The 12,724-nt window shown below is 38.0% G+C and overlaps 3 protein-coding genes across 3 annotated transcripts; 1 reads left to right on the forward strand and 2 right to left on the reverse strand.

Moving 5' to 3' along the window:
* Positions 1-674: 674 nt before the first annotated feature.
* On the reverse strand, positions 675-2,804 carry LOC101302660. Its single transcript, XM_004301155.1, has 4 exons — positions 2,666-2,804; positions 1,797-2,447; positions 860-1,674; positions 675-692 (listed from the first exon to the last, which is right to left on the reverse strand). The coding sequence occupies exons 1-4, from the start codon at positions 2,802-2,804 to the stop codon at positions 675-677; spliced, it is 1,623 nt and encodes a 540-aa protein (XP_004301203.1).
* A 1,914-nt stretch (positions 2,805-4,718) lies between these two features.
* Positions 4,719-8,478, forward strand: LOC101305945 (vesicle-associated protein 1-1-like). Its single transcript, XM_004299395.1, has 8 exons — positions 4,719-4,891; positions 4,993-5,063; positions 5,456-5,537; positions 5,631-5,746; positions 5,835-5,996; positions 6,084-6,134; positions 6,869-6,946; positions 8,012-8,478. Exons 1-8 carry the CDS (start codon positions 4,840-4,842, stop codon positions 8,120-8,122), a joined length of 723 nt encoding a protein of 240 aa, XP_004299443.1. The 5' UTR covers positions 4,719-4,839; the 3' UTR covers positions 8,123-8,478.
* A 243-nt stretch (positions 8,479-8,721) lies between these two features.
* Positions 8,722-9,574, reverse strand: LOC101302946. Its single transcript, XM_004301156.1, has 2 exons — positions 9,032-9,574; positions 8,722-8,949 (listed from the first exon to the last, which is right to left on the reverse strand). Exons 1-2 carry the CDS (start codon positions 9,572-9,574, stop codon positions 8,722-8,724), a joined length of 771 nt encoding a protein of 256 aa, XP_004301204.1.
* Between the last annotated feature and the right edge of the window lie 3,150 nt (positions 9,575-12,724).

The following is a 12,724-nucleotide window of genomic DNA, read 5'->3' on the forward strand; positions in this document are numbered from 1 at the left end:
CTAGCAGCTTGACTTGAAACCCATAAGATCCCCCATAAGTGTCTTATTGTCAGATTCAACAATAACATGTTGTAGCCCCAATTCTTTGAAAATTATACCGCGCACCCGTCCATCTCCGCCGTCCATTTGACGCTGACTTTTGACTTTTTCAAAATAGACGGCGGAGATGGACGGGTGCGCTGAATACGCTCTCCCAATTCTTTTGCAAGGTCAAGGCCAAGAATGACAGCTTCAGCTTCGGCTTGATAGGAAGATAAGCAAAAGATGGCTTTAGCTGCTCCACCCACAAAATTACATCTATGATCCCTGATAATAGTACCAAGTCTTGCATGCAGATTTGGACTCCATCCAGCATCACAATTGATTGTGAGAAATCCAATCTCCGGTGGCTTCCAGTGAACAAGAGAGGGCAGATTAGAGCCAGGATCTGGTGGCTCTGTCGGAGGCCTTCTGTTGGCAGCCAATATCTCCGAGTGCATCCGACAAGCAGCTCTATAGTGCTCACCGGAGACAGAGAGGCACCATCAAAAAGAAAGCGGCATCGAGAATTCTAAATATGCCAGCACAGAACACTGCCCAGGGAAAAAAACTTTTCTCTAATACTTGCACAATTGATGGAGTGAAATGTGTTCAAAAACCAATCGCCAAAATGGATTATGCTTTGCTTGTTGATCCTAAGCCCCAAAGGAGACCTGAACCACACAGATGTCGCCCAAGGACATAGCAAAAGAATATGTTCAAAAGTTTCATCGCCTTGGCCGCATAATTGGCATGTAGAATTGGTAGCTAGTTTCCTTCGGTACAGATTATATTGTGAAGCACCGATACCAGAGATAGCTTGCCAAAGAAAAAGGCGTACCTTAGGGATAGTTTTAATCTTCCAAAGCAGTGGCCAGATAACCTTATTAATTTGGTATGAGGAACTAGATGCTGTAATAGGCTTAGATGTGGATACCTCATGGTGATGAATCCAAATATAACCCGATCGCACAGTATAATTCCTTGACTTATCATGGGGCCAAATGAGTCGATCCTGACCATCTATCTCACCAATTGGCATTTCTTGAATTTGCTCAGCCACCTCTCTACCAATAGATCCCAAAATATCAGACAAATTCCATACCTTTCTCTCCCAATCAATTAGCTGATTAACCAACACATGAGCAGTTAGTCGCGACACAGTAGAAGAAGGCAGAAGTCTAGGAGAAGGATTAGGTAACCATTTATCCTGCCATACTCTGACAGAGGACCCATTAACTACCTGCCAGCAACAACCTGCTAGAATAATATCTCTGGCCTCTAATAAACTAGACCAACTCCATGAAGCACGATAACCTTTCAGTGCACTAAAAAAGTTGCAATCCGGGAAGTACCGAGACTTTAAGACCTCTGCCCATAAAGAGGTAGGGTTCTCCACAAGTTTCCACACCTGTTTTGCCAAGAGTGCCATATTGAAGTGCTGAAGATTCCGAAATCCCAAACCCCCATCAGCCTTAGGTTGACTTAGAAAATCCCAACTTCGCCAATGAATTTTGTTCCCTCTAGGAGTCATCCCCCACCAAAAGTTCCCAAAGAGGGAATCAAAACTCTCACACACATTTTTAGGGAATTTAAAGCATGCCATTGTGTAGGCTGGAATAGCCATAGCTACCGACTTAATAAGAGTCTCCTTTCCTGCCCAAAAAAGAGAATTTTGTTTCCACCCACTCATCTTCCTCTTGATTTGGTCGCTGATATACCCAAGAGCCTTTTTTTTTTTTATCTGCCCCACAAAGTAGAAAGACCCAAGTACTTACCTGGATCATCAACACAATCGAAACCAAGTAATTCACACAGGAGAAAAACCATCTGCTCTGGGGAATTAGGAGAGAAAAAAATACTGGACTTATCCTGACTAATAGCTTGACCCGAAGCAGTATAGTAATCCTTGAAAATTAGGGAAAGACGCGAGGCATTTCCAAGGGTAGCCCAGATAAAAAATAGAGCATCATCCGCAAAGAAGAGATGGGACATGATAGGGCCCCCTCTACTCAACCGAATCCCAATCAAGCTACCATCCCTAACACACTTAGTCAAGCGGAGTGAGAGAACCTCACTTACCAATAGAAACAAATAAGGGGATATGGGATAACCCTGCCGAAGACCCCGGGATGGGTAAAAAGTCCGTCCTGGCTTCCCATTGAGTACAATAGCAAAAGAGACAGTAGTGACACATGCCATAATCAAGCGAATCCAATCCCTCGAGAAGCCAAATCGGATAAGTGCCACTTCGAAAAAGTCCTGCTCAACACGATTATAGGCCTTTATCATATTTAGTTTGAGTGCCAACTCATGTTTTCCACCCTCCTGCTTCAACTTGAGATAGTGATAAGTCTCATGGGCAAGCAAAATATTATCCTGAATGAGTCTTCCCGGGACAAAGACATTTTGATTAACCGAAATAATCCCTGAAAGACAAGTTTTCAACTGGCTAGCTATAAATTTTGAAAGAATCTTATTGGAGTTGTTACACAAGCTAATCGGTCGAAACTGAGTTGTTAACTCCGGCACCTCCACTTTAGGAATAAGAACAATATGTGTCTTATTAATCTTCCTCAAACAAACACTGCCTTCAAGGAAATCAGAAGTAGTCCTAGTGATAATGTCTTTAACCATACACCAGTACTTATGATAGAATAAACCTGGAAATCCATCCGGACCAGGGCACCCAACTGGAAGACAGCAGCTCTGACTTCCTCTTCCAACACCGGAGCCATCAAATCTTGATTAATCTCCTCGGTAATCACACTCCTAACCCCCTCCATCGCGTTCCCCCAATACCTTGGGCCATCCGATGTGAAAATAGCCATAAATTGCTTTTCAAATGCCTTTCTGATCTTGTACTCTCTAGAAACCCAAACACCGTCACCATCCTGGATGCGAAGAATCCGGTTTCGACATCTCTTCTCTAGTGTAGAGAGATGGAAGAATCGGGTATTGGAATCCCCGGCCTTCAACCAAGCAACTCGCGATCTTTGATGCCAATATTTTTCTTCTCGCTCCCAGAGATCCCCCAATATGGCATTCAATTCATCTTGTCGCACACAATTAGCAAGAGGATCAGAACACTGAATTTCCTCAAGTTCGTGCAAAACATCTTTGATTTCCTCCTTGACCTATACCAGAAATCTTGTACGATGCCACTACCTTAGTTTAGCTGCACACAAAGTTAGATTGGAATTCCAGTTATCAATATAAGATTTAGAAGAATCAAAGCCCCAACAGGCCCTCACGATAAGCACAATCTCCACCTCATCAACCCAATAGGATTCAAACTTAAAACCAGGCCCAATTCTATTCTCCTTAAGGCCCAACGAGAAAAGTATAGGACAATGGTCAGATCCTACTCTGACCAAGTGAATAACCACGAAACCAGCCACTCAGCTGATACAAGCGCTCTATCCAAACGCTCTTGAAGAATAATCCTTCCAAATGTCTTCCTAGTCCGAGTAAACGCAGGTCCAGAAAAGCCTACATCTAAAAGGTTGTTCAAGTTTATAAAACTGCCCAGAAAGCGACGTCTGTTGAGTTTAATTTGAGGCTTGAACGCCCTTTACACGAATGTAAGTGTCACTAGTTAGCGGAATGAAATATCATTGCACAAATTGGAAATCTAATAAAGACCTAGATCACCTACATGGTAGGGTGGTTGCCAAACCATAATACATATAGAAAAAAGAGGTAATTTCGTTACTTTTATTATTTGTGATTCATATTAAAGGCTAGAACAACAAAGATAGTCAACATAGACTCCCATATAACACATTTCAAAAAAAAAAAAAAAAAACTCAAATAATCTCATCATTTCAATCACTTGTTTCAGGAATGACAGTGACATCATAATTCAGATTTCATCACATACGCACAAAGGGACAATAATTTGACAATGAACCTCAATTCAGTCAATTGACCTTTAAAAAAATCAATGAAGCACATTTGGAGAATATTTGAAAAATGCCAAACGGAGGATCACGGTATAAATAAGAAGTCAAAACATGGAAAAACAGGTCAAGATTGAGGGACTAAATACTTGAAGAAAAACTTTTGTAACCAAAAAAAGAAAAAGAAGAAAAACTCTTGTCAAAAAGGAAAGAAAGAAAGAATACTTAAAAAGAAAAAAGGTTTAAATTATAAATACTTTACGGGAGCGGACTTTACGCACCAATGTGCACTTGCACCATTAATGTGTAAATGTTCAAATCGTCGTATGCGAAGATTGAATGAAGATTAGAGACCTTAAATTTCTTCTTTTCAATTTCATTTTTGATCTGATCAAACTAAATGTCCATAATAAGAATATATCTTCTTCGACCTAGCTAGTGTTCTCACCTCCTTAGTTGAAAACATTTGAGAATGTTTTTTTAGGTTTTAGTTTTGTTAATGGTATTAGTATATATGCATGTAGTGCAACGTAGATGATCAGATTAAAATACTGCATATTAGTTGTTCGGTTTACTTACACCTTAATGCATATAAGAATTTTCGATACTTTACTGTAACGAGAAGCTTTAATATGATGCCAAAAATAGGGATCCAGTGACGGACGTTGTTCAACGCACGTTCATAATTAGCCATTAGTAATCACTCATAATTTTTCAAAAGCTAAAAGGAAAATAAAACTAAAATTAATTTTAATTTCCTCAAAAAGAAAAAGAAGGAAAACAACCTTTCCCACTCATAAAATCACAATCATTATTAATTCCCCAATTCTTGTGTTTCCTAAATCTCATTGCTCTCTCCGCCTATCTCTGTTCTTCTCCGATTCGGAATCAACCGAAATTCCGATCAGCCAAAGCTCCAATGAGCACCGGCGAGCTCCTCAGCATCGAGCCTCTCGAGCTCAAGTTCCCCTGTCAGTGACCAAACGCCTATTCTCTTCGTTTCGTTTCGATCCGTTTCGTTTTCTGCATGCCGCGTTTTTCGTTTTTGATTTATGCTTTTTGTTCTCTGCAGTCGAATTGAAGAAGCAGATCTCTTGCTCGCTTCAGCTCTCCAATAAGACCGATAGCTATGTCGCTTTCAAGGTATTCAATTGGTTTTTGTTTTCTGATTTTTTCACCTGCATCTTCATTTTTGGTGCAAATTATTGTGTGATGCTGTGAATTACTGGAAATGTGAATTGATTTCGTAATTACTGCATTTGCTCGATTAGGTTGTTGCTTTCGTAATTGATCTCCACATGTGGCGTTTGTTAGGGAGTTCCTTAGATGTTTTCGAAATCACGAAGAAAAAAAATGAATCTGGAAGAGTTGAATTTTTCGATTGTGTTGTGTATTTCCGAAATCTAGTGAGATATGGTGGAGAATTGAGGCTTGTGTTCTTTTGAATTGTTGGATTCGTGGTAGAAATGAAGCCTAGCTTTGATTTTGGATGATTTTCTAAGGATGTTTGACGTTGTTTTTGGTTTGTGTTTCAGGTCAAAACCACAAATCCTAAGAAATATTGTGTTCGTCCAAACACGGGAATTGTGTTGCCACGATCAACATGTGATGTTATAGGTGAATGATTATCATTTTGTTGTATGGTTTATGCAGATTGTGTTGTTGTAGATGATGAGGATTAATGGTTTTTGATTGTTGGTTGCGATTCAGTTACAATGCAGGCGCAAAAGGAGGCTCCTCCAGACATGCAATGCAAGGACAAGTTTCTCCTTCAGAGTGTAAAGACCAATGATGGTGCAACTCCAAAGGATATTACTCCAGAAGCGGTAGTTACATTACACAATGGTGTGAGTCTGATGTGTGTGGGTTCTTTATGTCGAATGCTATTCATTTGTGGATTGGGCTTGTATGTAGTTCAATAAAGAAGCAGGACATGTGGTTGAGGAGTGCAAATTGAGAGTGGTATATGTTGCTCCACCTCAGCCCCCTTCTCCAGTTCCAGAAGGGTCAGAGGAAGGGTCTTCACCAAGAGCTACTGTTACAGAGAACGGAAATCTTGGTGCTGAATTTTCTAATGTGAGTACTGTAGTTATAAGACTGTATGATGAATATTTTAGTCAGAAGAGATATATTGATTGATTTGCCATTTATTGGTGATTTCAGGCCACAAAAGGATTATCGGAGCAGCTTGAGACCCCGGAGAGATCTGTAGAGGTAAATGCATAGACGTGCAGAAACAAAAGTTTTAGATTATCTTGTTTTAGACTAATATGCAATTTTTAGGTCAGTTATCTGTTCCTTTGAACAATAGAAGGGAGGGTGTTGTTCTTGAAATTTTTAGAAATGGAAGCCCATAAGGATGATAATCTCCTAAAGCTCATATACCTCACTCCTTTGTTTCTCCTGGTTCCATCACCTGCTAGAGTTTAGCCTTGCCTTAATTTGGGAGTTTCCTGGGAAATGATGAAATGATTTCGCACCCTTTGGTTTTGCATCTTTGTTTCTTGGACGACTGGTATTAGTACTGGCCTTCTATAGTATCATCTACATACAAGAGAACTATATTAGGCTTTTAACGGGAGTTCAATTGTATCACATCTTGCTAATGGATTTCAGTTGCAAGATTGTGCTTTCTCCCTGTATTATCTCTAGTCTATAGAATCATTTATTTATAAAAGTCATTTTTAATTTTTGAAGTATCTTATTTTGTTAATTCACATTTAGCTTGCTCTGTTTTCCTTTTATATTTATTTAATTATTTCCATAATTCATAATTTGCACTAGTTCACCACACAACCTGAAATTGCTTCTGATGTTCATATGTTGCTTTTGCCATAAGTAGTTTTCTTGGTCACTATGTCATAAATTTTAGTTCCATACAACTTATATCCTTTAAGTAGTGGTGCTTGCAGACTAGTTCTTATATCATTTAACTTGAATAATTGCAGGCAAGAGCACTTATTGCGAAATTGGCAGAGGAAAAGTTAAATGCGCTTCAAACAAATAATAGGCTTCGTCAGGAGCTGGTGAGGGTTACATCTTCTATACCATTGTGTTTAGTTTCCTGTTTGCCTGTTATCTTTGGAAACAGTAGATTTATCGCTCTGATTTGAACTGTTAAAGGTTGTATCTTGATACTTTTGCATGATTTAACACTGTCAGCTTTTTTACCATATTTTCCTAATCAAGTATTTCTGTATGTAGGTAAAGTTTCACTCTTTGACATGCACAGAATTCTTAAATGCATCAGCACTATTATAGTATTACAAACTAAAATTGGTCTTATTATACCAACAAAAATACTAATCAGCTTTATTAGTCAGCATGCTGTCTTTATTCTTTCTTGTCTTTGGAAAATGTGCGCTCATGCAATATGGTCAGTGTGGATTTTTAAAGTGTTAATCTGATTTATATAGTCCCAACGGGTAGAAAACAAATCACCTCACCCTTTTTGTTTCATTAAAGAAGTCACTCTCAATCCTAATGTGTTCTATTCTATTACAAAAGAAGTCGCTCTCAATTTGAGTCATGAAGACTATGTTAAATTGAATTATTTGTCTACCTCAGTTTGGTGTGGTGTGCAACTTTCGTTTACCATAGACCCCATAGTGATCATTTCCAGAATCCGCTACTTTGTAATTTATGTACCAAAATGAAGAGTGCAAAATATTGTTTAAAAAAATTGGATATTATTGTTATTCTTAATTTCTTATTATTATTTTTGAATTTTCTTAATCAATTATAATTTCTCGTTTTGTTAGTTTGCAAATCATATGCCCTATAAAGCTTTGTGTTTTTTCTGCATCAATAAAAGAACAATGAATTTTTTTGTGGAAAAAGTATAGGAGTGATGGCCATTGATTGAGATTGTGGTAGTTTACTGTTTTGCATTGTTGGAAGTGATTGAGGTTATATTCTGAAAGAATACAAGTCTTATTCTTTTTTGCTATTCTTCTGCTACCTTAATCATTGTCTCATTATATAACGATTGAATGGAATTGTTTCATGGGATTCCACTCTTCCACTTTTCTTCAATTTATATCTTGCTTGCCAAATATTGTTGCTCTATTTCTTAACAAGTTCTTTTGCAGGAACTCTTGAGGAATCAAGGGGGCAAAAGCAGTGGTGGCGTTTCAATCATTGTTGTCATTGTCATTGGCCTGCTTGGCTTACTTTTGGGTTATCTCATGAAGAAGTCGTAAGCAGTCTATTACAGATCTTTGTCAAGCCATTTCCTTCTCAGTCATTGAAGAATGATGGTGGAAGGACACAAACGAACAAAGGACAGGTGCTTCATCTTTAGTTAGCTTTGCCAAAGTTTCCAAACTTGTTTAGGTGGGAGTCTTGAGTCTGTAGGTGCTGGAATACTAGATTAGCTGCGTCGGACTCATTTGGTAAAAACTCATATTCTTTTTGTAACTTAAAAGGAGGATGATTTTTACTTGTTTATTTTGTGGTTTTAACTCTTGAGGGATTTTGCTCAACTGTGTCTGACAATAATTTTATACATCTCAATGTGATGTAGAACATGTGTTCAGTTATTATGTTTCTTATTTTTTGTTTGTCGGTAAGCCATCCTTGTGGATGAAGTGACCCGCTTGTTTTAGTTTTGTGCTAAATTGTCTGGGCTTATACGAATAAAAAGATATTTCAAGACTTATACGAATATAATATACTTCTATAACTTGGGTTGAAAATTACAGAAAAGATAGACATGAAATAGATGACACTGACTAGAAAAGGAAACTAAGACTAAAGACAACAATGAACTCAGTTTGCATATACTTTCTTGAGTTCTTCCCTATCCATGAACCTGAAGTTGTCTCTGTGAAGCTAGCTTGATCAGTACGGCTCCCGGATTCTCTTCCCTCCATTTGATACCTTCGTTCTGGACGTGTCTGATGACAGATTGTTTCAGAACAGACCTTTCTGCACCACGGCCGGTGATAACCCTGAGGCGCCTTAGCGATTGCTCATTAGCCCCATCCACAAGCTGGATTTTCAAAAGCCTCATTGCTTGCTTGACATGCTGCCCGTGCAGATCAATGGTCATCACAATCATTCTCTATCCCCTTGTCCTTGTTTCTTGCTTTGAAGATCTCCTGGCTTGCCTTCTCATCCGCCTCTCTTGCCAGTTTCGCCTTCACTTTCGCCTGCTCAGAGAGATAACCTGCATACGCCCGAGATCCGTTTGAATATGCATTTGCTGCTTTCTGGTAGTCGGACGTTACTGAATCCCAGTGCTGCTTTGCAGCCCCTCTATATGCATCATATTCACCTCCTCTGGCAACAACGAGCTTGGATTCCGAAGAGTCTTGCACTTTCTTGGCACTTTTCTTCCAAGAGTTCATGGTTCTCGGTTCTTCTTTATCAGGTCGACTCCTCTTATTAGACTTGTTGAACAAAGATTCCAACACTATCTTAGAGAGGTCATCTGAGCTCGAACTCCGGTGAGCTCCGGAAGTGCTACCGGCAAGAACTTCTGCATAACTCTGATCAGTGTCTCCCAGCAGTCCCACGCAATACCACGTCTCACTCGAGGAAGAAGAAGACAACTCAAGCAAGGCATCCAAGGCCCTTTCAACTTCATAGCCACATAGAGAGAGGACATCCCTAACAACACCCAAGTTTAACTCCGATTCGTCTCCGAGCATAGACCAAAGAAACTATTCGGCCTCCTCCTCTTGTCGAATGGCAGCAACTCCAGACCTGGACTGGGATCGACCTCACGAACTCTTTACCCAAAAACGGTTAAAAAATCTATTCCGGCGGCCGGAGCAATACGTCAGTAACCTTTTATGTACTAACACAGGTTACCAATTCTGAGCCTTTTTCTATTATATATAGGTGGATCCTTTTCGCATAGGGAATGATCAAATTCTGCGAGGGAATCCTAATCCCACTTGGGTTCGGAGATGAAATACTAATCCGACATGGGTTCGGAATTACCTGTTCCTATTTTTGTGTGCCAACATTAAACTCTCGCCACGTGGAGTTGCACTTGACACAACACAACCTAACAAAAGAGTAACACTGCTAAATGTAACTAAAAAAATTTGATCTTGTATGTTCTATCCATCTTCATTTAAAATCATAACTTTTTGATGATATATCAATTTTGCCGATTGAAAATTCCTTCTGAATTAGACTGATAAAAAATTCTAGTTACGATTTTTGACATTCAGAAAAATACTCCTGAATTAGAGAGCATTGGGTTGTAGTTGCAAAGAATGAAAGGGGCACTGACATGGAGATGTAATGAAGTATGGTGAGCATAATGATTTGTGAAGGCAAATAGATGGTAGATGAGTGAGGTAGTTAAAGAGGAAAGAAGAAAAGGAAGACGAGTTTGCAACATAGAGTATGTGTGCAAAGAATGGAGGAGATGCAGCGGGTGGTGGTGATGGTGGGGTTTGGCTTGTGTAGACTCTCAAACTATCTTGTTTAGGAAAATTTTTATAATTATATATAATCTAACGTTACAAACAACGATTACAGTGGAAAGTATTACCAAGACGCCGGCTCTCAAAATAATAGCTATGAACTTGTGAGTGAGAAAATTTCTAGAGAGAAGGAAGACTCTTTCTCTCTCTCTAAATGTTTTTTATGTTTTTATTTTTAAATGTAATTGCATTATGCTTAGTCGGTCCGCGCTAGCATACATAATGAGGTCGTAATCGGTGTGTTATGTAAAAGTGGGATCTCACATCAATTATGTGATTTTGCATCTCACATGGAAGATATATAACATGACTTAATTGGTTCATGTATTAATTTTTTTTTTTTTGAAAGAAGGGTTCATGTATAATTTATTATAGGATAGTTAGAAGCACGATTGTTCATTTGCAAGTTAATCCAAAGAGAGTGTTCTTTGATTATTTATTTTAGTAGTTGCTTTTGTATTGTCCCAAAATGCTATGTAAGTTTTATGGTTTCAACGTTTATACTTCGGTATTAGATATTAGAGAAAATTAAAAACGGAACAAAATTCAACAATACATATGAATACTAACATGTAAACACTTGAATTAGGACTGATTTTGCTTCATGCGTGATGAGAAACCAATAACTTGTGAAAATGATAGGAGAAAATATAGTAGCAATTAAGCAGAAAGATATTTGTCTGTTAGGTGATAATAATGTTCACCTGGCTGATCAAGTACGAGTGCATAACTCCATCAGAATTAGAATTCGCACAATTTGCGTTTTTTATTTGAAGGACCAACAAGTCTTATTAATGTAGGATAAAAACTTCTGATCCCACTTTGAACACACTTATAAACTCTTGAAATTCAATATATCTCCGTTACAGTAGTATGAGCTTCAAAACGGTAAAAGAAAAACTATTCCGGCAGCCGGAGCAATACCTCAGTTATAAATTTTTTATGTTTACTCTTCGAAACTTTTTTTCTACTTGTATTCGGATTGGGAAATCACATGTTTCTATATATATAACTTGACGAATCCTAATCCTACTTTGGTTTGGATTGGGAAATCATCTGTTCCCAATCCTATTTTTTCATGTGCTCCAACAGTAAACAGATTACTTCTGCCACATGAGTTTCACTTAACACAACCTAACAAAAGAGTAACAGTTAAATGTAATTAAAATCTCAACTTGTATGTTCTTATCCATCTAGATTTAAAATCATAACTAACAAAGATCCATTTAGCTTCTAACGAAATATCAGATTTTGCCGATTGAAAATTCCTCCTGAATTAGACCGAAGGAAAATTCTCCATACGATTTAGATCCTCAACTTTAATGAGATTGTCCCTAAGGGCAGTAGCTTCTGCAATGAGAAAACAATCACTTCTAAGAATGATAGCGGAAATATAGTAGCAATTAAGTAAAAATGTATTTTTATGTTAGGTGATAATAATGTTCACTTCGTTGATCTAAATGTCCATATCTCCTTCAGGATTAGAATTCGCATAACTCGTCCAACATATATTACATATTACATGGTCGTCAAGCTAATTATGACGAATATTGAGGATTAAGATTATGTCGAATAAGATCTTGGTTGTCTGTCTTTCTAGATGTAGCTTTTGTTTAAATTTTGATTATCCATTTATTAAACTTTATTTTCCTTGTAGAATTTTAGTTTTTTATCATCCATTCGGATGATTATCGGACTATTCGTATAATCAATTGAGCAATTAATCGGTGGTTTGGATAACGATGTCAATCAATGGATTTACTCTGTTTCCCTAAGAAAAACAAAAACAAAAACAAAACTTTCATGTCCCGAGCAAGTAGTTTTTTTGTTTTTATTTTTTTAAATTTTTATCAGAGGGCCAGCAAGTCTTATTAATATTGGATACGAACTTCTGATCTCACTTGAAGACACATATATAGGGTAATATAGCTAATCAAGCTCTTTGTGTTTATTGATTATGGCCAATTACATAGAAGTCCACTTTGAGACATTTTTTCCCATATAGGTCCACCTAAACATTTTTACCCACATAAGTCCACCAAAGCCTAAATAGAGTCTTATATTAGGTATTAAAGTTTAATAAAATTACAGAATGCCATCCAACCAAAAAATTAAATTTTCTCTCTTATATTTACAAAAATACCACTAATATAAAAATTCAACAATCACAAATAGTCTCCGGCTGACCTTCCGGCGAGGACTCCGGCCGACCTCCGACGAACTTTCCGGCCGACCTTCGACGAATTTTCCGGTCGACCATTTGTGAGGATTCTAGCGACCACAAAAGCTACTATTACTGACAACAAAAGATACTATCGCCGACAAAGAAAGCTACTACCACTGACAACAAAAGATATTACC

Source organism: Fragaria vesca, linkage group LG5 (genome assembly GCF_000184155.1).
Source record: "Fragaria vesca subsp. vesca linkage group LG5, FraVesHawaii_1.0, whole genome shotgun sequence".
In the NCBI taxonomy this organism is placed as follows: domain Eukaryota; kingdom Viridiplantae; phylum Streptophyta; class Magnoliopsida; order Rosales; family Rosaceae; genus Fragaria; species Fragaria vesca.

Bases quoted from the DNA above. Each gene is read 5' to 3' on its own strand.
- LOC101302660 (XM_004301155.1), bottom strand. From the start codon at position 2,804: ATGGAGGGGGTTAGGAGTGTGATTACCGAGGAGATTAATCAAGATTTG. The intron at 2,448-2,665 runs GTACTGGTGTAT...CTTGTCTTTCAG, and splicing joins CCAGGTTTATTCTATCATAA to GGATTATTTCGGTTAATCAA. The intron at 1,675-1,796 runs GTAAGTACTTGG...TTTTTTGGGCAG, and splicing joins CGATTGTGTTGATGATCCAG to GAAAGGAGACTCTTATTAAG.
- LOC101305945 (XM_004299395.1), top strand. From the start codon at position 4,840: ATGAGCACCGGCGAGCTCCTCAGCATCGAGCCTCTCGAGCTCAAGTTC. The intron at 5,064-5,455 runs GTATTCAATTGG...TTTGTGTTTCAG, and splicing joins ATAGCTATGTCGCTTTCAAG to GTCAAAACCACAAATCCTAA. The intron at 6,135-6,868 runs GTAAATGCATAG...GAATAATTGCAG, and splicing joins CCCCGGAGAGATCTGTAGAG to GCAAGAGCACTTATTGCGAA.
- LOC101302946 (XM_004301156.1), bottom strand. From the start codon at position 9,574: ATGCTCGGAGACGAATCGGAGTTAAACTTGGGTGTTGTTAGGGATGTC. The intron at 8,950-9,031 runs GCAAGCCAGGAG...CTGCACGGGCAG, and splicing joins CAAGAGAGGCGGATGAGAAG to CATGTCAAGCAAGCAATGAG.